Source organism: Odontesthes bonariensis, chromosome 6, assembly GCF_027942865.1.
Source record: "Odontesthes bonariensis isolate fOdoBon6 chromosome 6, fOdoBon6.hap1, whole genome shotgun sequence".
Lineage (NCBI taxonomy): Eukaryota > Metazoa > Chordata > Actinopteri > Atheriniformes > Atherinopsidae > Odontesthes > Odontesthes bonariensis.
In genome coordinates, this window is record NC_134511.1 from 15,043,382 (window position 1) to 15,069,692 (window position 26,311).

At 42.6% G+C, this 26,311-nt stretch overlaps 1 protein-coding gene across 2 annotated transcripts; it reads left to right on the plus strand.

The window, feature by feature from the left end:
• The first annotated feature begins 33 nt into the window (after window positions 1–33).
• cspg4ba (chondroitin sulfate proteoglycan 4ba) lies at window positions 34–23,758 on the plus strand. 2 transcript variants are annotated; one of them, XM_075467531.1, is made up of 10 exons: window positions 34–291; window positions 4,014–4,177; window positions 6,348–9,920; window positions 10,299–10,772; window positions 11,771–11,947; window positions 16,368–16,566; window positions 17,084–17,215; window positions 19,019–19,191; window positions 19,658–19,841; window positions 19,942–23,758. In XM_075467531.1, exons 1-10 carry the CDS (start codon window positions 195–197, stop codon window positions 21,996–21,998), a joined length of 7,230 nt encoding a protein of 2,409 aa, XP_075323646.1. In that variant the 5' UTR covers window positions 34–194; the 3' UTR covers window positions 21,999–23,758. The 2 variants fall into 2 exon arrangements, with proteins under 2 accessions (XP_075323646.1, XP_075323647.1); XM_075467532.1 differs by lacking the exon at window positions 11,771–11,947.
• The last annotated feature ends 2,553 nt before the right edge of the window (window positions 23,759–26,311 follow it).

Below are 26,311 nucleotides of genomic sequence, written 5' to 3' on the forward strand. Positions count from 1 at the left end.
GCTCTCGCACGCACGAGGCGGAGTTTGGCCACGGTCCGCCGCAGAGCTTCATGCGTTCACATTCCTTTTCTCACCATTTGGGCTGTTTGCTGAGCCGCTGAACGTCACCGAAGCGTGAAGAAGTAAAGAATTGCTCTGTAAAAATGTAACTGAGTAGTCCGCTAAATGTAACCTTTCCCACCGACACGAGAAAGATGGAGTCTGTTGTGAAGAACACCGAGAAGAAGAAGAAGAAGTTGTGGCTCCGCGCTCTGCTTTGGTGGTCGCTCCTGGTCGACCTGGCGTCGGGAGGTAACGATTCCCACTTTTCTGGACCTTTGTTTTGGTCAATGAAAACTAAGCTTAGATTAGTTTATTTATTGGAGCATTTGTGTCGGCGTGCATATATTTGGTTTATGCCCTTAAAAGGATGAACTTTGACGAGTTTTTTCCTCACTTAATAGGTTCATTTGAGATTGCCAGTTAAACTGTCACGAATGATTGGAACAAACGAAAAGGAAACCCAAACGTGATCATGTACCCTACTTTTAGTCTTATTTTTATTGTTTTGAGTGCAGGCTGCACAACTGTTTCTGTAACATCTTGACTGGGTCACCAACAACGGCCTCATGATCACTTTACAGAAGGCTATTAAACGATTTCTGCGCGCGCTGTTGAGGGTTGTGGGTCTTTAAATGCTGACCTGAACAGGATTGAAGGAAATGTGCGTGGGGGACACGCAGGTGGATGTCACGACTCCTTCCAGCAGCGGCTGACAGCTGTTTTATCCTGCAAAACATCACGATTCTGTATGATTTTGCGTGCTTACAAAGATGATAACCTCGGTATTCATCTCGTATTAGTGCTGCAGAGCATGCAGGCATGAGCACAGTGTTCTCACCTTAAGCAGCAGCAGCAGAAATGAGGCTGTAATGCCCACCCAGCTGGAAGAGATGTCTGACATTAGTTCAGTTAAATGACTTAACAGAAAAATGGACAGTTGTTGTCTTGAGAGGTCTAGTAGGGAATCTTTTTATTCTTTTCTCACAAATGAACATTAGTTACATTTTGATAGGTCTTCCTGATCTCGTCTGCTTGATTTGAGCCTGACCAGTGTCACCTAAAGCATCGCCCCTGAGGATGATAGGGAATTATGTGAATTAGCTTTACTTCGAGGCCTTTCGGATTGGGTCAGTCCTCTGGATTCCCTTCATGTTATGAAACAAGCGTTTGCTTTAAAGCATCCACATCTCAGGCTTGTGACAGTGTGTCAGCAGCAGATAGGCAAGAGAAGAAAAAACAACAGGCACTTCAGTCAAGTTGTATCTCTGGTTCGTAGTATGAACTGAACTTACAGGCAGTGACAAGGACTGGTCTCGCTCCTCAAATTAACTGTAAGCCGGTGTTCACTAAAAAGCTCGCAGGCTTTGTTGTTAAAGGAAATAACTTGCTCCTGTTGACATGCAGATTACAGGACAAGGTTGAAAACACCTCCTATTTTTCTGCTTTTGAAGAAAGGATATTCAGGTGGGTATTGTTTTCGGACTGATCTGCCGTGCTCTTTCATTTACATACTCCCAAAATGCTCATGTTCAACCCACAGTGGTGTCAAAAAGCTGAAGCAACAGCTTTCCTCTCCATATATTTGCATTTTTTTTCTGTCTCCAAAGTCAAGTAATCGAAAAGGAAGCTTTGAGGGAAAGAACCATCCCTTTATACCGGAACGCTTTTGGTCATATGAGTTGAACGTCATTGTGATCATGACGCAAAAATACAATTAAGCACGCATGTCCGCCTTTGTGAATTTCAGGCAACAAAAAAAAAAAAAAGCATTTCATTCCTCTTAACCATTTTATTTATTTTTTTTTTCCAAAACGGCCAATCTTCGATGCATACAACAAACCGGTCAAATGAGTGAGCGTGGTGTACAACTGAGGAAGGACACTCACCCGGCGTTACTAATGTTGGATTTTGCATGCCTGTGGGCCGGTCAGTTGTGTTTATACCCAGATATGTTTAACGGTCACAACATCTGGATGAGAATTCCAGCTGAACATAGTGAAAATCCCGCATTGTTGCAAGTTTTTGTCCTTGTTAGGGGCGGTGGGACCCAGAGTTGCCTCGCAGCAGGAAGGCTGTAGCTTTTGAACGTGCTGCTCAGCTGGGATCTTTTTCCGTGTCAAGTTCACATTTTCTGCTTTCTCTGGCTTACTCGCAGTCAAAAGACTAAATTAACTATTTCTGATGAATGTTGGGATTCTGGTGTGGTTGTCTCTGTGTTGTCCTTGGCGGTCTGTCCCAGGGGCACCCTGACACTGGCAGCCCCCTCCCCCCCAAAAGACTCAACAGGAGAAAGGTGAACTTAGAATATTGATATGTAACCTTGAAATATAAAGGATAAAAGTCACATATGAAATATATGTTTGCTATTCAGAATGATCTAGCCCAAAAGGTGTATTTATTAACCATATTTGGGACTTATTTAAGCTTGTATTTATACATATTTTAGTATACAACTTGGCACTAGGAAGTTAGAAGTATTTGCTCTAATTTCTGCAGTAAAGCTGGATTAGATGAGGTTTTGGAAGGAAACGACATAAGACATTTATTTCTGTTAAATGACTGCGTCAAACATACAAACATACTTTTTAATGGCTGTGAGATTAAAGCACATTTCAAGAAGGCGACTGACGGATTAGTGGCCGCGAGGGTTGTCAATTGTCATAATATTTCAAGTGTGAATTTAAAAAAAAGAAAAAGATTTGTCGGACCAGTGCTTTTTTACATCCGTTGTAACAGATAGATGTAGAGATTGAGGTGATGTCAATGTCTGACAGGGATGTTTTAGGCAAATATCTTAATGTTACCTGTTGAAATATCTTTTATTTAAAGATCACTTCCCCACAAATTAGTGCATTTAACCCCTTTAAGAGTTAAAGCAGCACATGAACTCACATTAACTTCATCTAGCCTCCCCTGTGAGTCACTCTGACCATTAGAAGCTTGCCCCCTGGCTTATGAACTACAAAAAAATAAAAAATAAATGTGGAAGGGGCGCGTTTCCTCATAGAGGCAAAGATGTTTGTTGACCTTTTGATGATGTGTGGGGCTCTGGAGCTCGTTAAAAACTGGTGGTGAGAACGCTTCGGAGCACGTTTGTGCAGATTACAGGGTGATGTGAAATGGCGGGGAGGTGAGGTAGAAGAAACAGCTGGGTTCGTCCGCCACTGTGTTTCTGGAACACGAAGCCACAGACAATGTGGGGACGTCAGAGCCTTTCATGTTCAGGTTGACGGTTCCTGTCAGGGCGGGGCGGGCCCAAACATGTCTTTCTTCCTCCGAGCCACCTCCACATCCACTGCCTAACTTTGTGTACTGCTATTATGGAATTAAAGGGAGATGCCTTTAAATGCCACATCATTGTTACAACTTTGGACAGTCCAAGAGCAACTTTCTCTTAGAGCGGAGAACAGAGTGGAGGCTTGAACCTGCAACTCTGTCGTACCATACTGGCTCGAGTTTTGTTTCATCCCGAAGGTGCTTATTGTTCTATAGGTAAAGCTCTAATAACCGTACTCTTGTTAAACTTGAATAGATGTGAATCATTATGGTTGAAAATGTAAACACAACCGGCCCACCTGGAAGGCTCCTCTGAGCAGATCCAAAGACTCTTAGAAGCAATCTTTTACATCGTGTGAGGTATAATTTTTGTTTGTTATGAAGCTTCCTGGGTATCTGTGTGCTCCCCACTCACATTTATTACTGTTTTACTTGTAGAGAGCAACCGGATGATGATAATTAGCCTGGTTTTCATATCTAAATGTCACATGTCGGCTATATTAAGACCACAATGCTTGACTTGACTTGCTCTGTGTTTGCTGTTTTTACTGCTTCTCAACTTAGCGTTCCAATTCTCTCTTGAATGTGAAGTAGGCTGAAAAAAAAGTCAGTGAAGAGCTCATTTGAAGACCCTTTTCACTCTAGTCCATTGCTATTTACTTTAAATCTCTCCCTCTTTAATGTCTCTCATACAGCTTCCTTCTATGGTGATGGCTTTGTGCAGCTCAAGGCAGCAGAGTCGTCCGACCATAATGTGCTCCGCATCCGCTTCCGAACCTCCAGCTCCAACAGCCTGCTTTTTCTCGCCGCTGGCCAGCCCAACTTCCTCCTATTAGAGCTCTCTGCTGGTCGCCTGCAGGTGGGTGCATCCATATCTGCTCTGCGTTAGCATATGTGTTCATGCATATACGAGGGCAGAAATGCATGCACGCATGCACACACTCTAAACACATGTCTTTGTGCTGAACTACATGCACATGCACAGCAGTGCAAGCTGTGGCTCAGACTCTGTTGACAGTGTCAGTCTGTCAACACAAGCAGACACGTGTGGCGTGAGTGTTAACTCAACGCTAGTCTCTACTCGTTATGTCCACTAAAGGATCATGGTCAGATTTTGAAATTTTTTTTGTTTTCTCAAATGAGGATTTGATCAACAAGAGATTATTCATTCCAATGAAATGATTAGTATTAGATCTGTTTTCTACCCTCAGATTTAATGATAAACTGCATTTACTTTGGGCAGCATTATAAAATGTAGGATATAAGATGAAGTCTTAGCAAGCCTTGCTTGGTAGGATTGAAGGGTAAAAATATTCGCAGCTTGGATTCTGCCTCATGAAAGTAGCCCAGGAGGTCCTGATTTATACTTGATGCTTGAGAAAATCCTACGCTGATATTTATGGTAGATTTTCACTGCTGGGTAAAAATGTATCACACTGACAAATGTGTTGAATTGTTGCACTTCAGTGAACACAAGACGTGATCTGTGCTTCCCTGCTCTTTAAAGTGACTCTGGTCACAGTTTTTTTTTTTTTTTTTTTTTTTCTAACTATGGGTCTCATTCGGCGTGAGTCAGACATTAGCTTTGCTCCCTGAAAATCCATGCATGTTCAGCTCAGCAGCAAGCCTTGACAAGCACGCCATCTAAATACAGCATTAGCCTGAGCTATGCTCTGTGGACGTAGCCAAAGGCAAAGAGATAACAGTGCTCTTCCTGCTCTAAATCGCAGACAAAGCTCATTATTATGACAACAGGTGACATCATAAGCAGTCTGAATCTTGTGTTTCTTTTCCCAGGTGCACATTATCTTTATCTTTATAATTATAATTTTTTTTCCCATTTAGTGTAATTTATTTCTTTATACAAACAATTATATGTTTGACACAAAGAAAATAGTTCATGTCATTTTGCCTTTCCCATATAGAGCATTTTGTATGATAAAAGGATGGTGTTTTTAATGACTTTTCTTTATGATTTGGAGCCTATACTTTGTAAAAAACTAACAACACCCCCCCCCCCAAAAAAAATCCACTACAATTAATATGTCAGACTCTTCGCAGAAAGACAGCCGAGTTCTCTGAACACAAGCTCATCAGCTCATCAGCGCAGAAACAACACACTGAAATCTTGTATTCAGCAAACATTTTTAGAGCGTGTTGATTGCATTAAATTCTCAATTTGTTTAGATTTTCTAAATGCAATTAAGGCTTTCAGTGAAGACATTGATGTTGTACTTGTTTCTGTTGAATTAAGGTTCAAACAAATGAAAAAATTACAGATGGACACATTGATGGATAGATGAAGTACCTTTATAAAGTATAAGTATGCAAACCTGTTTACAGTGATGGCACAAACGGGATGATGTTTAGGTGAAACAAAAATGAACTAAGTGGAGATGTGTTGGAGAAAAGGGGGAGGGGCTTCAAAGTCCTGAAGTCAGTAGGCTCCAAATCTTTGGGGATCATTCAGTTATTCATGTGGTAAAATAAGTTTGGACCCATGTGGTAGCCCAACTGCCCTGCTCTCTCATTCAAAGAACTACATCTCTTAGGACTTTACAACAGCTCTGCTCCCATGCAGTTCTTATTTCATTAATTTGAAGCAAACGTTTTGAATGCTGGTGCATAAATATGGAGGACTGACATGTCCTAATCCCAAATAGATACACAAATATTTGACTGGCTAAATAAATAAGGTTATATCATGATAAATGCTACTAGAATCAAATAACACAACTTAATAGATTGTGAAATAAAGACATTTTTCTGCTTTAATTTTAAACTGCATTTAGTTGAGCTTGTGTTATTGTTGCTATTTACTCGCTACTACTCAGTTTTCTGTTGTATTTGTTTTTCTAAAGAAACTTTAATGTCAACAGAAGCTCGGCTGCTGTTAACTGCCATATTTAATGTGGTAAATTTGAAAACATTGATAAACTTAGATATTTGCTTAGATAGTTTGTGTATTAGCCTCATCTTTGTGGCACAAAGTACAGTTTATGATACGTGTGTTTTATTGCTTCTCCTAGGTGAAAATGGACCTGGGCTCAGGGGAGCAGGTGTTAGAATCAGAACAAGGCGTCCAGCTCAACGATCTGGCCTGGCACTCTGTGGAAGTCCGCCATGAGCAGCTCAGTTTCACCCTCACTGTTGACAAAAGCTCACACACGAGTGTAAAGATGCCAGGTCCTCATCGCAAACTCAACATCATGGATGGTGTGTACGTCGGGGGCTCGGGGGGTTTGGACAGACTTTATCTGCCTAGAGATCTGAGTGGCTTCCGAGGCTGCATGGAGGAGGTGTTCTTCAATCAACACGACTTGCTGTCATCACTGAGGCCATACAATGGACTCAAAAGCGTCCATGAAGTCTCTTTAGGTTGCAGTCCACAGTTCTTTGCCACCGAGGAAGACCCAATGAGCTTCTTCAGCTCCAAGGCTTATATTTCTCTTCCAACTTGGAAAGCTCAACAAACTGCTATGTTTGAGTGTTTTGTCCACACTTCAGCTAAAGAGGGAATTATCCTGTACAATTCAGCCAGAGAGGGGGATTTTGTGGCCCTGGAGATCCAGGAAGGTTTGCCAGTTGCTATTGTTGGAAAGAGTGGAACCAAAATCGAACTGCGTTCTCTCGCGTTCATCAGTGACAGGAAATGGCATTCAATCAAGTTGCTTTTCAGTTCCAAAAGCCTTGAGCTAACTGTCGATGGAGAGATGGTGGAAAGCAGCATTAGCTCTCATTCGAAGGGCCTTCAGCTTAAAGGCTACATTTTTGTAGGGGGTATCGATGATGGCACCAGATCAGAAGTCAGAAAGGTGGGTCTCGTCTCCGTGTCGGGAAAGCGTGTCAGAGGAGGTTCCTTCAAAGGATGTTTAAAGAACATTCAAGTGAACAAAGTCAAAATGGGTCTCTCTAATGCTGTAGTCACAAAAGACATCTCAGTTGGTTGTGAGCCGGAGAAACCACCAGAGCCATCAACCCCTCTGAGTCCTACAATTAACCCAGGATCCCTTTTTCAGTGGGTAACCCCAACGCCACACCTCCACATGTCCACTCTCGCAACTGGCTTGGACCGAAGGTTTGGCTCAAATTTTGTGCATTTCAAAAACCTGGTTGTCCAGGAGGGTGGCCGAGCATCTCTTGAGGCCAGACACATCAAAGTTTTTTTGGATTTCAAAACGCTCGGCATTCGACAGTCTCAAATTATGTTCCGAATTCAAGAGCAACCAGTAAGAGGTCAGATAAGGCTCGACGTCGACCAGGACCAAGAGGAGAACACCTTCAGCATGCTGGATCTTTGGCATGGGAGAGTGATGTATGTCCACGGAGGCTCTGAGGAACCAGATGACTTCTTCATGTTTTCAATTTTTTCTAGCAGTCGAAAGCAAGTTCCTGATTATCTGAAAGGCAGCAAGGTGTACCGCTACAACATAACTGTGACACCCACCAATGATGCACCTGAACTGAGTCTTCCTGAAGGAAACCTCTTCGTTCTGTTGGAGAACTCTAAGAAACACCTCACTTCAGATGTTCTGAAAACCACAGACATAGACAGCAACTACAGCGACCTTGTCTTCTCTGTGCTTGGGAATCTGAATGCCGATGCAGGGTATTTGGAAACAGAGAGCAACCCTGGCAAGGCAGTGAACACATTCTCATATGGAGATTTGGATGAAATGAGGGTGTACTATGTTCACACAGGGGTGAGAAACTCAAGGATAGTTCTCAGAGTTAGCGATGGGGAGAAGGTCAGCAACACTGTAGTTTTAAGGGTAATGGCTGTAGCGCTAGAGTATAAGATCGCTAACAATACCGGGCTTGCGATTGTTCAAGGAGAGAAGGCTATAATTGGTTCAAGGCATTTGGCTGTGCAAACTAATGCTATTAAACAAGTTGTAGACGTTCGATATGACATTATTGAGCCCCCACAGTTTGGGGAACTCCAGAGACTCCACTCAAGTGGTGAATGGAGGCACACTGAGTCATTTTCACAGAGGCTTGTAGAAAAAGAGCGCCTTCGGTATATTAGCACCTTCCAAGACATCCAAACGACCAATGTCACAGATTACTTCAAGTGCAAAGTCACCGTGGCTGCAAGGGCAACCACTGAAATCATTTTCCCAATCACAGTTAAATGGGTGAAGTACCACCTGGTGAGGAATGTCATAATAGATCTCGATAAAGTTAGAAAAGTAACTTTGAGCTCAGAGCATCTTCTTGCCACGGCTGAAGGAGTGGCCCTCTCAGAGGATGACCTTTATTTTCGGGTTCTCACTATACCGAAGAAAGGGAAGCTCCTGCTGGACCACACTGCCCTGACGAAGAACTCAACCTTCAGTCAGAGAGATCTTACAGATCGAAAAGTTCATTATGAGCTGGTTGACAGACCTTATGAGGATACAACCGACAGGTTCAAGTTTCAGCTGACTTCCAAACATGCTCAGTCGGAACATTTTGATTTCCGGTTTTCCATCAAAGCTGACATCAATAGTGTGTTTATGAGAAACGAAGGGCTCTCCCTTCAGGAGGGTGAGAGTAAACTTATCACAAAAAATGAGTTGTTTGCAGAGACTCTGAGTACAAAAGACATGTTCTACACAGTCATAAACAGCCCAAAACATGGAAAGCTAGCCCGCATTAGTCAGTCTAATTCCAGTGCTAGCTATGACAACATCTTAACCTTTAGTAATCAGGATATACTGGAGGAACGGTTAATGTACATCCACGACGACAGTGAAACCACTCAAGATGATTTTACTTTCATAGCCTCGACCAGCCAAGGGTTCAAATCTTCCATCGAAGAAGATAAAATTGGCACCAAAGAGGGAACGTTCAACATATCTATTCAGCTACTGAATGACCAAAAGCCCATTCGACTCATAGACAAAGTTTTCCATGTAGTAAGGAATGGACAGAAATTGCTCACAATAGAAGATTTGCAATATCATGATGCCGACTCGGACTTTGATGATGACCAGCTTCTTTACTCTCGACATGGAATCCTAATGGGAGACCTTGTGCTGGTCAATGACACCTCTCATCGGCTGTTTCAGTTTCAGCAGAGAGACTTGGCGGAAAAACGTGTGTTGTTCATTCACAAAGGTGTCAACACTGGCAGGTTTGTGCTCTTCGTCTCAGATGGAAAACACTTCGTATCGAGCCTTTTAGACATCAGTGCGCACGACCCTTTCTTGAAGGTTGCCAACAACACTGGCCTGTTGGTTCAGAAGGGACGATCGGTGACCTTTTCCACCAGCAATTTCAGTGTTGAATCAAATTTGGACATCAGAGATGGCCAGGAAGTCATTTTCAAATTGAATGGGGCTCCCAAGTATGGGGGTCTTTATCGTGATGAGGCACAGGTGGAGTCATTCACACTCTCTGACTTAAAGGATGGACTAATCTTCTATAGGCACAGTGACGGTAATCATCTGGCAGACTATTTCAACTTAACAGTGAAAGCGAAAGGTCTTCAACTGGCAGAGAAAGTCAACGTGAAGGTTTACCTGGAGAGTCATCAGAGGCCACCCATTGTGCAGCACAAAGACGCTTTACTGGTGGAGGAGGGAAAACCAGTAAAGATCGATGAAACTAAACTAGAGGTGAGCGTTTCACGGAAGTGGAATTTCCAAGTCACAAGCTATAAACGGTGCATTTCTTTTGTTAAGTGAATTAGGGAAATCATCATGAAAGTATTGATATATGTTGTCATTCAGTTCATTTTCTGTTTTTTTTTTTTTTTTTTCTGTTGAAGGCTTTGCCTCTTGGGATAAGTATTGATTATTAAAATAGTTAAGATGGAAAGCACATTTAATATTTGCTATCATGACTGATTTAGAGTAGAAACTGAATGCTGCCTGGTGTTTGTTTTTACAGTGATTTTGAGTTACAATGTGAATCCAAAGTAAAGAAATAAACCTTTGTGACACATGTGACATTTCAAATCTAACCACTGGATGTTTTTGTTCTGATTGCGACAGGTCACCCATGAGGACAACCTGCCATCTGAGATCGTGTTTGCCGTCAAGGTCGCCCCATCTCATGGCTTTCTCCGGCAATTTGTCGAAGCAGAGGAGCGCTACATCGGAACCAAACAGTCCCCTGTCAAGACATTTACCCAAGGTGACATTAACAGCGGGAACATCCAGTACATGCAGGTGGAGCCGAATGAGGTCAATGACATCTTCACTCTCGATGCCACCAACGGGGTCACGGACGTTAGCGACATTAGGATGTCAGTCGACATCATCCCCCTACTCATCCCTCTTCAGGTTTCTAATTTCTCTCTGAACGAGGGCGCCTCCAAAGCACTGACACAGGATGTGCTCAGAGTCACAAACCGACACTTTTCTGGTATCAACTTCTTTTATAGTTTGACTGAACCTCCGCAGCACGGTCATATCGAGCACTCTCGACATCCCGGTGTGCCCATTACCACATTCACCAGGAGGCAGGTGAGATATTCGCACAGACACTTAAAGTGTTAGTTCGCCATTTTGCACATTAAGCCCTGTTTGGGGGTATTCTGGGATGAGTTAGAGATGTTCTGATCACAATTTGGACATTTGGTGCTGAACGGAGCGTTTAGGTATCCACTGCTGCAGCCCCCCCACCTTTGCATCGAGTCAATGACCACTCAAGCAAACAATCATAAAACGGCATTAAACTTTCGTTTGCAGAGACATGAAACTCACCGTGTGGTCTGTGGTGGACAGCGATACGTTGGCTCGAAAATCATCGCGAAATACGCTTCCAGAGAAGTTATATTACCATTATTGTCCGTATGTCTTGCTGCTGCTATTCAACGGTGTCCGGAAAAATAGGTCCACCAAATGCTAAAACAACTGTTAGAAGGCACATTTTGCTGCGATTTTCAGGTCAATTTATCGCTGTCCACCACTGACCACACGGTGAGTTCCATGTCTTTTCAAGCGAAAGTTTAATGCCGTTTTATGATTGTTTGCTTGAGTGGTCATTGACTCAATGCAAAGGTGGGGGGGCTGCAGCAGTGGATACCTAAATGCTCCGTTCAGCACCAAATGTCCAAATTGTGATCAGAACATCTATAATTCACCCCAGACTACCTAAAAACAGGGCTTAATGTGCAAAATGGCGAACTAATCCTTTAAAGTTACCAAAGCAGCAGACGGATGCGGTGGTTATTTTCATCATTTAGCAATTTCATCATGCACGTTGAGTTTTCTGCTTATCCGTGGGCATGTTTACAATATTTGTAACCTAACACTCTTAATTAGATTAGCACATTAAAGGAGAAGAAAAAGAGCATTGTCCTTGCTTGACCTGCTTCATGCGTCATCTTGCCCCAACTGGAATATTTAAAAAACTTTATATGTCACGTCAAGTGTCACTATATATTAAATCTCTGTGGAATGTTTTCAGTGACCCTTTAGCAGTTCCAGTCTTCCTGATCTTGTGTGTAATCTTTAACCAGGTGGAGCATGAATTCATTTACTACGTCCACGACAGCAGTGAATCCCTAGCCGACAATTTCACTGTGGTGGCCAATGACACAGGCCTAAGGAAGCAGAGTGCCGCCCAGACGGTGTACATCGAGGTTACAGCTGTCAATGATGAGTCTCCTGTCATTACCGCCAACCGGGTCCTCAGGGTGAGTCTGCAATGCAGCTCTATATTTGAACTCCGGAGACTTTTTTTAACCAGGAGAATCTGGCACTCAGGCCGACTGAGGGCAGTGTTGCAGGTTGCCATGACTGGCCTCCTGGCTGAGTGAGGGAGACTATGTTTGCTATGTGGAAGGTCCAGGGGGACCAGCAGCACAGAGCAGACACTGACATATGTTTGGAGGTGCCCAGGCCTTTTTCTTAGAGTGTGTTACGTTGCTGGGTGTCAGAGCCTCGAAAAAACATGATCTAATATTTTAATTCTGTGCAGTTGACCGGAAAGTACTTTGAAAGATTTCACGTGAATTTAAGACTTTAAATCAGAAGCAGATTAACTCGCAGGCATACCAGAGATAATATGGCAGGGACATATTTACTGAAAGTGACTTTAATCCATTCCAGTGCATCTGAGTGTTCAGGGGGATGATGCCATGGTCTGGAAATAGCAAATTGTGACCACATACTAAAGTCTCAGTTCAGTCAGGTTTTACTCTACTTGAAATCTCTCTTTAGCAGTTGTGGAGAGCATGATAGAAGCACATTTATTGAGCATCTCCAAATAATTTCTAATCATCAAAGTGTTTATCAGTCTGTTGTGTGATGTTAATCCTTTTTTTTTCCTCAATCCTCACTTGCTAGTACTTGTTAGTAGGTTTCAGTTGAGGTGTGAGATGTAGGGTAATTCCACACTGATGCTTACTCCCTGGGGTCAACTTATTATTGCTGAGATCTTTACATGCCAATGTTGGACAGGCTGCTTAGAAGAATAATTTTAGAGTATATCCATCTCTCCAGGTACAACTATACCACCTATCTTGACTTCTTTGTGCAGACTAAGTCGGTTGGTCATTGAAAACTCTCTTTTTATAGCAATCACCATTACATTATAGAAATGTGCAGAAGTGAAAGAAGCTGCACACATGCAGGACAGTGCTCCCATGTGCTGCTCAGTGACAAAAGCACGGCTCTCTTCATTTTTGTGGCTAGAGATGGGTGAAGTCGAGATGCAAAGACGGCTTAAAGTGTAGCTTTCTTTTGTCTGTGTAGCTTTGGCCCAAATCTCTTTGAGTTTCTGCAACTTAAAAAATGAACCGCACCGAGGAAAATTAGAGGTCAGTCCATAAGCATTTGTAAACAGAGGCTTTGACAGCACGTGTTCTTTAGGAAGCTATTTTGCGTTGTTTCTGTTGAGGTATAGGTCTATATGTTTTTATTCTAACAATGATAATATTGCCATTACATCGTGCTGTACTATGCGTTTGGTGGAAGAAGAGGATTTTAAAAAGAAACGGTTCATCAGTGGCCACAAGGTGGCTCTCTGCCACTGCTCATCTCTAAACCTGATGATGGAATTCAGCTTTTCTTTTGTCAAATTTGTTGCAAAGTTAAGACAAATAATTTTTTTCTTCTTATTATATTCTAAAAAGAAAGGTAATTTTTCTCTTTTTCAGTTATGCACTGTGGATTATCTATGTAAGTTCTCAAAGCTAGACGACTCGGCATCAATTTCAGGAAAGGCAAAAGTAAAACATGAATAAGTTTGCCCCCAAAAAAACGCAAACTGTGTCAATGCAACAGACAAATTTAGCATCAACAGGTGATCTTGTTGTTCTCTAATCTGAAGCCCCACTGGAGATGTGGGTGACCAAAGAAAAAAAATATAGAATCATCCATCCATTCGTTTTCTACACCCGTTTAATCTAATTCAGGGTTGTGGGGGGCCTGGGGGCGTATTCCAGCTGCCATCGGGGCGAAAGGCAGCGTACACTTCAGATGAATCGCCAGTCCATCACAGGGCAAAGCGGAGACAAATAAACTTCTTATAAACCAATAACCTTGAGTCAGCTGATGCTGTTGTGTAGACTTTCTTATCAAGTAAGTACAGCTTTTATCTGCTAAAAGAATTTTGAGCTCAACTTCTTTATGGCAAAAGAAGGAAAGACACAGCCAACGTGTGATTTATAAAGAATTTAAAGTTTTTGGGTTTTTTTTCTGCAGGTAAAGATAATTAAGATAAAGATAACTGAAACACCTCAACAGTTACCGTTAAAGTAGTTAAGGTTTGGCAGTTAAGATTCATGTGAATGTACGAAAATGGATTAAAAGTTTTAGTGTCGTGCTGCTCTTTGTTAAAATTTAACATCCACAGTAGTTTTCCCGCTACCTTTGAGGAACACGTCTTGGCTTTAACACGCTTTTTATGCAAATTGATTTCGCATGTCTTTGCTTTAAGTCTTGTGAGTCATGCTGTTCATCAGTCCTGCTGTGGCTTCCTATTAAATGGGCATTATTGAAGTTGTAGACATCTCCCACCAGAAAGAAAACGGAAGGTGTCCTGCTGTGGGGATGGTGTGACAAGTATGCTAACTTGTGATTTCCAAGAAGTCGTCCCTCAGGCCTTTCGTTCCAGTAAGGAACATTTAAAACAAAGTGTCTTTTTTTTTTTTACACCCACTTCCTCGCACCTTCTCAACCTCATTGTCGTTTCGCACGTTAACCAAACCTTCAGAGCAATGCCTGCAAAGGAAAGTTGGCACAAAAAAAAATGCTATGAAACTTTATTAAACTTTCAGAGTACTAGGCAGCTGATTAGAGGAGCCCATGCTTGCTTATCATTTAGATGAGGCTGAAGGAGTCTGAAACCCTGCCTACGTTTTCCTGACAAATCATCGAGAGTTAATTTGCTTAAGTTAAGTATTTTGTCAGTGTTTACAATGAGTTAACTTTATTGGTTCTAAATAAAACTTTATTGACAAGATTAGCAACTCGGGGTCAGCAAACAGTTTTTATTCTGGTTTGTTTAGTAGAGACACGCACCTAAGCAGGAATAACTTTATTAACTGCCAGAAGTATTTGTTTATTTATTATTTAGTTCTCTGAGGAGATTATAACCCTTTGCCGAGGGCAGAAGGCCCGTAAAAGAGTGGACCAGGGTCCTGGGAGCCCCTAAGGCAGCGACGTCTCTGCAGACAGTTTGTGCTGCAAAATTCAAAACACTGATCCTGTGTCATATGACTTTACTTTGTAAGCAATTACTCCCTTGAAAACGTCTAAACATTCGCTGGCAGCAACAGTGCCGGCCGGGGTCTGGTCGTTTCTCAGCATAATCAAGCTAACGGTGTTATCACCTTCAGCCTCTGTTCAACACTGAGTTAGCTGTGGCTTGTGTCTTGTAATATCTGATAAACTGTCCTTTACAGTCTGCTTTATCGATCAAAGTCTCGGGACTTCCAGCTGCAGTTTTATCCGCTGGATGCATGCGCACCAGCACCGTTTCTAAGCAACAAATCCATTTATTTCAAGAGAAGAATAGGAATTAACATTAAAGTGAATTCCTTTTAGGTGCTTCGGTTTTAAGATCCTGATGCCTTGTCAGCTTGCACACCGACACAAGTGAAAAGAGCACAGCCGTTGTTCTATGCTAAATAACACCTGAGCCTCCCTTTTAATTACATCAGCTGCTACAATGTGAAAATGGCATATTCGATACGTCATATTTTTGCGGCTGTATGCTCTGCATGTTTTTTTCATCGATGCATTAATTACCGTGAGATGACAACCTGTCCAACCTGACAATTTTGTTATGCAAGAGCTCCTCTGGTCTTGAGTTTAGAGGCTCATTCTTTGTTGTCAAGTGTCTGCATGGTTCAGTGGTTTTGTGCTCTGTGTGCCAATGAGCTTCACTGTTACTTTATGTTGGCTTGAGGCTTTTCAGTGTACATGGAAGCCTCACCGACACTCTGAAGTACTTTTAGCTTCGTTTACAGTCTGCACGGCTATATTTAGTGCTGAGGTGTCCTTGATTTAAGCAGTGTTCAAGCGACCTTTTTTTTCCTTAGGTTGTTGTTGTCCTACTGTGTACCTGTGCTGTGAGTTAAGGAGCGATTTAATAGTTGCTCTGCTTCAGTGATATGATGTACAGGGGAAAAGCAGGAGAGGAAAAAGGGGGTAACAAAAATGTGTGAAATGGTCTTAAAGCTGAACACTGACAGCATCCGGGCTTCCCTCTATGAGATGATGAGTGACAGGTTATATCAGCTGTATTTCTTTTGTGTTAAAGTCCTACAGAGAGTAGGTTAGCATTAATTACCTCCTGCCAAGTGTATTTAATTCATTAAAAAGTCAATTTGGTCAAATATTATTGTTTCTTCCACATCTTCCAGATGTTTTTATTTGAAAACCGTCCTCCAAAAAATGGAAATTAGCTTTGATTTATCTAGCCTGTTGCACCCGTTTATGACTAAATATAGCAGTATTACGTTTCATATATCAGAAGAAAAGTCGAGCATGGACGCACCTTTAGCGCCAACATCAAGAGCCCTGTCAAACAAATCTTCCCACGCAGCTGGTGATCTGTATCGTCATTTAGATTACAGATGGCGCCTCTTGTGTCTGTTGCCTGTCCAGGTTTGGGTGTCCTCAGTTACAGAAATCAGGCAGCAAGATCTGAGAGCACAGGACCTGGATTCACACCCGGATGAGCTCCACTTCATGGTGACCCCACCCAGCAACGGTCACCTGGCCCTGAAGAGTGCCCCCATGAAGGCGGTGCTCAACTTCACCCAGGCCCACATAGACAAGGGTCAGCTGCTGTTTGTTCACAAAGGTAATGCTGCTTCACAAGGGACAAACTGCTTGAATAGCTGAATTGAAAACCTACTTCGCAGTCATGGAACAGATGTATTACGGTAAAATATGCGTCAGCATTTGAGGGTGGCCCAGATGGTGTTTCTGCTTACTGTTATGATTCCTATCTTCTCTTTTTCTTTGTCTTTTGCCACCAGAAAAGGTTGTGATAATAGTGAGAAAGAGACTCCACCCAGTATGTTGAAGAATGTCTTTTTCTTTTTTTGTACTCGGGCATACGGTGCACACACCGACAGTAATGCGTTTTAAGGGAGTGTTCCCTTAAAGAGTCACAATAAAGAGGTTGAATTTCTTCAGGAATGCTGGTCAGGTTCCTTTTAATAAGTGTTTTATTAAAAAAAAACAGAGACAGCTTATTTTCGAAGTGAAAACTTGACCTCGCAGAACTAAAATGCAGCTGTTACATGGCGGCCCTTACCTTCAGAGACGTTTTTGATTGTTCTTCAGTTTAACCGATTGATACATCTGGTTTCCAGGTGCCATGGCCGGTGGATTCAACTTCCAAGTCAACGATGGTGTGAATTTCACCCCCAGACAGATCTTCAGCATTACCGCAAAAGCTTTAGTTCTCAGTCTGGAGAAAAACCATCCACTCAAGGTGTTTCCAGGTACATTTTGTTCTCTGGCAAGATCAACAGATCAACACTGTGCTCTTCTGTGGCTGGATTTGTCCTCCTCACACAGCTTTGGCACAGGCCCCAAATATCTAATTCTGGTTTTAGATTAAGTTTCGTGATTTCCTAGAACATTTGAGCACTGCATCTTTAGTAAATGCAATTAGAGGCTGTGTTAGGTTTTAGATTTGGTGGTTAATGATTTGATCAGTTCGGTGTTTGTGGGTCTTACTCTGAGTAAACTGTAGTGTATGACAGCATGGCTTACCTTGGTGTTTTTAATATTTATTCAGCAACAGTGGCACTCTGTGGCACAGAGGGATAAGCCGTATCAGACCTTGGTTACACAAATATCTGTAAGCAGAATCAGTTTATTGTTAGTTTTCATCTTTGATTTGTTGACAATAAGACCAAATCTAGACTTTTATCAGACTTGCACTCACTCATTTGTCTGCCTAACTTAGCTTGAAGTTACAGTTTTTTGTGTGAACAAACATATTTTTGCCTGCTCACGCAGATTCTTTATTTTACTATTATTACCCATAACCAGAGTACGCCTTCCTCTCTGTAAGAGCCCAGTTAAAAAGGAAGTGGAACGATATTTTTGAAGTTACAGCAGACTCCTAAACTACTACTACACCACCCAGGATTCCTTTTCTTAAAAAAAATCCAGTGCCTTTTCCAACACCCAAGTCTTTAAATCAGCTCGGTCTTAATGTTTTTATATTTGTAACTTTGAACATTCAGGAGCTAAAAATAGGCCGACTGGGTGTCGTCCATGTCTGCACATTTCAAGGTTTCCTGTGATTTTCAGTCGTCTGCTGTTTCAATTAGAAGTAATATTGTAAGGGGCCGCAAACATCCAGCTGGCACGCTCTGCTGAGCTTCCCTGCCACAGGGTGAGTGGGCACTTGAAAAACTGTGCCGCTGTTTGTCTCAGGCGGCCCTGTTTGTGCTTTGTGCCAGGCAGAGCAGAGGGAGAGGGTGGGATGGGAGCTACAGTGACAATGAGACATTTTGATGGGGTGAGAAGGGGGGGGGGGCATGAAAGACTCTTACAGAGTGGAAGGAAGACGAATGTGTTTCCTTCTCCTCATAAACACCTAAAGTTGTCCAGGGGGTTTTCTTTAAAAGATTTCTAAGTGGGTGGATATGCCTCATTAAGCTTTCAGTGTTTACCTGAAATACACTTGGTCATTGTTGTGTGCTTGTACTGTGACATGGCTGCAGGATGGTGGGTATACTGCTTACAAGTGATGAGTGAATTAGGCCTAAGGTCCTCTCTTTCTTTCATTGCCTTCCATCATTTCTCAGTTGTCTTTTGCCTCGCAACATTCACAGCGGCAGCAGGACTGGAAGTCTATGCAGCTCATCTCTGCAAAAAGGAAAAATGGTCTCAGTTGTAACTCATCATCATTTGATGTTTCTTTCTTACATTTTTCCCATGTGGAAGATTTGTTCCTGCAAGGAGCTTTTAATGTCTCGCCTGGAGTTTATGTAACACCCAGCGCTGCAGTTGGACAGAGCTGTTAAAAGGTCTCTGATGTCTGCGTCGCAGATTTAATTTGACACATCAAAAGGTTCTCGTCAGTCTTTACCAGACCTTGTTTTGTATAGTTTGGAGTCAAAACAATGCGAAACACTTCCAGAGGGAGGAACTCTCAAGATCAGATGCGGCTTTATAAAAGCTTTGACAGCGTGGCATCAGTTACATGGTGTACGTGTAAACCAAAATGAAAATGTTTGGTTGAGTATTCAATCATTTATGTCTTTCTTCCATTTCTTATTTTTCTCCAGGCTCCTCGAGACCAATCACAAATGAGCAATTACAAGCAATGACCAATGATATCAGCAACACCTCAAAACGCATCATCACATTCGGTGTGATGCGGCATCCCAAACTGGGGCGTCTGGTGAGGCGGCAGCCTGATAATTCAACGGTGGACATCTCCACTTTCACGCAAGACATGGTGAGTAAAGAGCTGGGGGTCACATCAACATTTGTCTCTCATTTTAGATAAGTGCATCACTGAAACGAGGTTCAAGGGATGTGAAGTAGACCAAAAATAGATCAATATTAGAGTTCCTCCATTCATGCGGAGAGTTGCAAGATTTCCACTGTATTGAATGAATAATACATGTCCTGCGTCTTTGTTGAAGATATTGACTTCCAGAGCTGAATGGACCATGTAGCACTTTTAGGTGATCAATTATTTCTGATGGATTTTTATGACAGTCAAAGCTATGGTGCTTGAACTGTATTTACTGCTTAGCAGAGCAGCTTTAGATTATTGATTACGTCTTGTGCTTCCTAAAGTAACGTCGTTCAGACTGATGTGGAATTTCTTTTAGGATTTCTGTCGACGCAACTTTGTTGATGTAAATGTAATTGGGATTGTGGCTCGCCTGAGAAATTGGAGTGTTTCTGTCCCACAGGTGGACAGAAAAGAGGTTGTGTACATTCAGAGCCCCATTGAGTCGGTGGGCTGGGAAGCCATGGACTCCCTGACCTTCACCGTAGCATCTCCCCCTGCCTCTTTGGACAGTCAGATCTTCAGGATAGACATCTCCTATGAGAATACAGGAGCCGAACACAACACAGTCCTCCTCGCAAACGCAGGTATAAACAATATCCTGCTGCTGTGGAAACAGCCTTGTGAGGCTATAAAGATAAATAAAGATGTATGTTGCAACCAAACTTGTTGTTTGCTTGCAAATAGGTGTTGAGGTGACCGAAGGGGAGAGTGTCGTCATTGACGAGTCCAAGCTGGATGCCTCGAACCTGATGTCCAAGCTGCCGACGCCCCAGCGGAGCTCCCACGAGGTCTGGTTTCAGGTGACATCTCTGCCTCAGCATGGCGTCATCGTGGTGGGTGAGAGAAACCTGACCAAGGAGAAACCCAACTTCTCCCAGTTCATTGTTAACAAATATGGTATCACCTACAAACATGACCACTCGGAGACAACCAGCGATTCTTTTGTGTTCAGTGCATGGCTAAATCCTAAAGGCACAACTGCACAACCCCCCCGAGATGAGGGGGAAGTTGTCGTGGAACATTTTAACATCACAGTCATACCCGTGAATGACCAGCCACCTCTGCTGAAAACCAAAGCCCCCAGTCTGAAGGTGGTACAAGGAGACAGTGTAGCCCTCGGGCCTGAGCATCTCAAGGTTCAAGACTTAGACGATCCTCCTGAGGACATTAAATTCTCTGTCATTAGTAAGCCAAGCAATGGTTACCTCGCTCTTGAAGGAAGTCTGAATGAGTCTGTAACGGCCTTCACTCAAGCTCAAATCAACAACAGAAGGGTCTATTTTATCCATGATGGAAGCTCTGCCTCAGGGGTGTTTTACTTCAGCGTCACCGATGGCCACCATAAACCAATATATAAACTCTTTAACCTAGACGTGACGGAAATCAGCATTTCTCTGGTAAATTATACTGGATTGTCACTGCAGCAAGGCAAGACCTCAGTACCTCTGACCCAGGAGAACCTTGCTGCTGAGACCAATGGGAAAAACGCCACCATTTACTACCAGGTTACAAAGCCGCCTACGTTTGGAAAAATTCTGAAGGGCAACCAAGAGGTTACACAGTTCAAACAGGAGGATTTGCGGGCTGGAAGTTTGTCCTACCATATGATCTCCCTTTCCTCCTCAGAGGACAGCTTTGATTTCACCGCTTTCACATCAGAAGCTAATCTGACCAACCAAGTGCTTAACATAACTGTCAGACCTTTGATCCTGCTTGGCGAAGGTTTGCGGATTCCCAATGGGATTACTGTGAAACTCAACTCTGGCTTTTTTGATGCCTCTGAACTGGCTAACATAAGCGGCAGTGATCCTGTCTTCGAAATCATTTCCCATCCCAAGTATGGGAAGGTCGTTCAGACAAAAGCAAAAACGTCCAGGAGAGCTGTACCCGCCGAGTCCTTCACCTTTCAGGAAGTGATGCTGGAGAAAGTAGCCTTAGAGCTACATGCCAACATGACTGGAGCGGAGGAGCTCAGTGACTCGCTGGTGTTTGAGCTGAAAGCAGCTAACATTCAACCTGCTAAAGGGGAGTTCCACTTTACAGTTGTGCCCTATGATCCGGCACTTTTTCCAACCACAAAGAGTTCTGTCCCGACCACCTCAGCGGTTCCTCAGACGTCAGTCAAGACTTCCAGGAATGGAACTACTTCTCAAGCCCATCCTACAGTTCTCCTTTCCACCCAGCAGCCAAGCAAAAACCAACAAAAATTTAAGGGGCGCAACCGCTGGGGGAACTCAAACAGAACCAGCCTTTTCAGTACAACTCTTGCCAAGCCATCTCAAACTGAGGAGTTCCCCTTTAGTAACACACCAGTGCGCGTGGAGTCCTACCCTCAAAAAACCTCCAATCCTCTCCTGGTTATCTTACCACTGCTGGCCCTTCTCTTGCTTATAATCATCTTTGTGGTCCTCGTCGTCTTTCTTCGACACCACAGGCAAAGGAAGCAGAGCACTGCAGCACCACAGGAGCCTCCCTCCCCGTGTCCTCCAAACAGTCAGTCTTACAATGTCCAAGCCCAGAGGAGCACTACAGTTCCCACAGTAACCGTCACGCCTTTAAACCCCACCTGTTCTGGCAGCCCCGTTCCTGATGGGCTGCTTGCATCAAATCGAGCCTCACCTTACAACACCGTCGACTCAGATTTATTCGTGAGTTCTTGGAGCAATGGTTCCCCTGCAGTTTCTTCCCAAATTATTAGAACCGCCACTCCCACTCTGCAGAAGAACCAGTACTGGGTATGATGTCCCAAAGACGAGCTGTTGCTGGAAAAGCTGCAGAATGTCGTTACAGGATTTTCAGATCTGAAATGCGTTGATTAGTTAAAAAAGGTACGAATGTTTATTAACTGTTGAAGAGGGCAGTTGATAAAGTAAAAAGATGGACGATGTCGCTCCTCGTGATAACACATTTTCCTTCTGCTGCTGCTGCATATTTCTGGCCTCTTTTTGCCCTTTTACTTCTGTTACACACAGCACTCTGTGGTTCAGCTTCATCACGGTCTTGCTTGTGAGCTTCACTTCCAGACTTCTGCAGGCAGCAGTTGCACAAAACCACAGAATCTTGTAACATCGCAAGTGCAGTAGTTCCTGCTGTGGAGTGACTGACTGACTGAGCGAAACATTTGCTAAGATGAAGAGCGGCCATTTTTGTCAAGAGCTGGTGGAGCCTAATACTGAGCTAACAGGTCACCGTATGGCCACAGACTCTCTAATGTGGTATAAATATCACTAAAGGAAATAACACTGCATGTCAACACTTTGTGCTTGTTTCAAAGTTCGTCCTCTTCTCGTGGGCAAAATTACAAATGCAATTTTAAGGACAGACAAAGAGGAAAATAACTATCCGTAAAAGTTTTCAGTACATTAACGAACATTTGTAGAGCTATGTTTCCTTTCAGCTGCACAGTCTGCTGAAATGCTGGTTGACAATCCTAAACCAACCACTGCTGTACGCTTAGTTTGTTGGACAGACTCCACTTGCTTGAGCACGTACAAAGCAGTCGTCCTCGCATAAATTCTAGATGTTTGTGATCAGTCGCCCACACTGAACGGTCCTCGTGCATGTTGAAGTTTCAGAGTCGAAGATGATGCAAATACAGCGGAGAAACTGTGAATAATCAAGACTGACACTGGCACAAAGATTTATTAGTAAAACATTTCAATTGATTGTGCAGATTTTATATTGTTTGTATGTATTATACTGTATATTAAAGTATATTTAGCTTTGTAAACTCAGGTATTCTATTCACTCTAACTTCATGTTGCCTTTATTAAAGGTCCGCATGTCCTGTCAGTAATCGAGGTTTCATGTTTCATGTCTCACACATGCCTCCCAGCATGTCTTCATTGTGAAATAGCAGATTTTGTACCTCTAATTTGAACCACTGTTTTCTTTGGTTGAAATCATAGCAATTTAAACGTAAGCATGTTAACGATGGTTCCATTTTAGTCGCGCAGCGTTTTTTTTTTTGCATTTCAAGGAAGCATGTCGGCGCTTGATTTATCCTGAAATATCCTGCAGATCACTGTTTTTGACCGAGATTTGCTTCCGTAGTTGAATGAAAATTCAAGCATGAGGATCTGCAACTGGACGTGGCTTTCTAAGGTGGGGAATTATCCTGTATGTGTGTCAACAGAATAAGAGTACTCCTTTTTAGATTGGTCAAACTACTGAAAAGTCTGTCCAGGACAAACGTGGAGCAGCTTCTGTTGAAATGAGTGCCGTTATTTATGTTATTTATCAAAGATGAGCCTGTGTAACGTGTGTTCTCAAAATGACTGACTCTGTGTGCTGTAGGCTAACACTGCTGTAAATGTGCAGCACTGCTGTGACGAGATGAGGAAAAAACACTGTAAACGTCTAAGTCCTGAGACGGTTTTGTACTGAAGAGAGTCGTCTACCCAGTGTATTCCACTGTCATCTAATCGGTGTAACAATTAATATGTAACAGAAGTGTCAAATTTATTTATACCATATTTTTAATAAACCACTTTGAAATGTTCACTGTCCCTTTTTTTCTTACCAGACTTGCAGTCCTTGTTGGCATGATTTCGGCTCAAATGATCGTCTCCACCTCATCAGGTGATGTGCTGTTGCCGAAGCAACAACAAATCTCTTTTGAGATACCCACATGGGAAACATGTAATGTGATTTAGGGAAAGCACAAAGGTCTTTTTCTGCAGCTCAAGCTTCACTACTGAGTCAGTCCGCTCAGCTGATGGCGTCATGTGAAGAAAGCATTTGCTTGTTTTCACTCAAATGCTGGCGACATCACAGGTTACACGTGTGAGGACAACAGTGAGCGGCCAGTTCAGGAGTCGTCCGCGATCAGCTTAACTTAGCAGCACAATGATGTCAGCAAGCAGGACCTTCACTGAGAACAATATTTTCATTTACTAGAGTGAATTCCAATGCTTCCAATATCATAGGCAAACAAGCTCTGCGGTGATGTGAGTGGATAAATTCTGTCTGATTTGCAGCGTCTGCTGGTTTGATGAGCGTCAGTATTGCTGGCAGTCTCACTGAGCTTGAGATAAGAGTGTGTCAGCATACTCTGTGCTTGCATATTGTGCGGATATGTTTCATGTTGTTATGTGACTCTGAATCATATCATCTCAAATCTGGGACCGATAAGTGCAGCAGCACTGATGACGTAAGCCTGCAGCTCACATTTCATCAGTTTAAACTTAAACAGAACTATGACGGGTATGTAAACATGGTGGGTCCAGCTGATTTCATAAGCTATTATTACATCTTTTTTACCACATTGGTGAATTCATTACAACACTTATTTCACAGCCTTTTTCCGCAATTTCTTTTTTGACGCCGTAAAGAATGCAAATAAGAACAGAAGTGTGGCGATTTTCGAATAATTTAAAAGACATTTTCTTAAACAAATGCATTTGGATTTTATGCTGGCGGCATGTTTCAACTGGTTAGGAAACTGTCACTAAATGCTAGCCTGTGAGATTAGTCACTGTCACACATCTGTTCAGTCCCAGTTTCTGCTTTTGCACCCTGGTTTATGTCTAAGAAAATAAGCCATGAATGTTTGGCAGGATGAAGGCTTTTTCATTCTCAGGTCATAGTTTTCTACAGCAGTTGGCATCCTTTCACTTGCATTTAAATCTCAGTTTTTCCTCCGTATCAACATTTGACATGTTGTCCTTTTGCTATTTTCTAACATACAGCTTGTGCTTCGTGTACACGTCATGTCCAACATAATTCGAACCTTTTACAAACCCTGGGTGGTTTTTACTTCCATGAATAAAAGTCAATTATAGTGTCAAAAAGAGGAAACTCTTGCTGACAAAATGCTGACTTGATGTTGTGCTGAAAGTGGGAATGTCTGGTAGGAAGTGGTCACATGTTCCGCACTCAGTGCAGTCGGAGCTTAAATAATCATTACGTTAGCTGCTGGCAATGTTACACAAAGTATTGGTGACAAAAGTTCATGAGTCCATCCTTCCAATTGCAACACTAAGAGTTAAAAGTGAGCTAATATGGGTTAGAATACAGCGAATATACCACGAAACTCTGAAACAAGACCCAGAGACTTTGGTGGATTCCAGCCCTCCGGTATTAGATCTAACTGTAATCACTGTAATTCAAGGTTTGGAAATTGTGGGGCTGAGGGATAAGGAACAATAGCACCCTGTAAGACGAGGCTGAGAGAGACAATGCCGTCTTGGCTCATTTGGTTTAACAAGGTTCCACATCGACAAACCCAGCTGGCTAATTAAGTCACTTCCACCTCCAGTTGGATCTTACAAAGACAATGTTTCGGTTCTAAAAAGACTTAATTTTCTCCTTATGGTAACTGCTGTAACAATAACCCTGCCAGTGCTCTGAAAAGGCATCAAAGTGTCATTTAGTTTCTTCATAAAAGCTAATCAAGGCATGCAAAATACTGCAAAGGGTTTCAGAATCTAACATGCTGGTGCTGAAATCCACCACGGTTGCCTCTTAGGAGGAAGCCCTGTCATACAAATAATGGAGCAAAAGTAAAACCAAAAGATCTTGCTGAACTTCAGCCAAGTGGTCTTTTCCTAATCTGGAACTAAACTTGGGTCCTTGTACGTATTTCCTCCGCTGGGAAAGGATTACCGATTGATTCATTTTACGGGCTTCTTTCTGCTTTTCGGCACAGAGCAAAGCTTTATCAGGAAACTACAATGTCTTTTGGGATGGTTTTACAAATGAAAGAAAAAGCATTTTCTTGGGTTGTCATAGAGGATGTAACCATTGCTCCGTTGCAAATTTTAAGACAGTACTTTGTAAAACACACGCCCACTTTGGATCTAAACTCTAATATTTCTTATTTCAGTTTTATGACTTGTTGGCATCGCCCTGTGTTGGAGGAACAAGTCTCTTTTATTGTTTTGCTTATCATATTTGTTTATGACATTTGTCTGTCACTGCTGAGGTCTGTAGAGCTGGATGACGACAATGCAGGAGGCGGGAAAAAGAGAACGAATAAATCAAATTTACTAAATCAGAGTAAATACAGAATCCGGAAACAGAAGGCAAAGCAAAGCCCGGTAGACTCTGAACT

What these genes read in the sequence shown, in the direction of transcription:
- cspg4ba (XM_075467531.1), top strand. Translation starts at nt 195, where the DNA reads ATGGAGTCTGTTGTGAAGAACACCGAGAAGAAGAAGAAGAAGTTGTGG. An exon ending in TCCACTCAAGGTGTTTCCAG is followed by an intron (nt 17,216 to 19,018) that starts GTACATTTTGTT and finishes ATTTTTCTCCAG; the next exon opens with GCTCCTCGAGACCAATCACA. An exon ending in CCACTTTCACGCAAGACATG is followed by an intron (nt 19,192 to 19,657) that starts GTGAGTAAAGAG and finishes TCTGTCCCACAG; the next exon opens with GTGGACAGAAAAGAGGTTGT.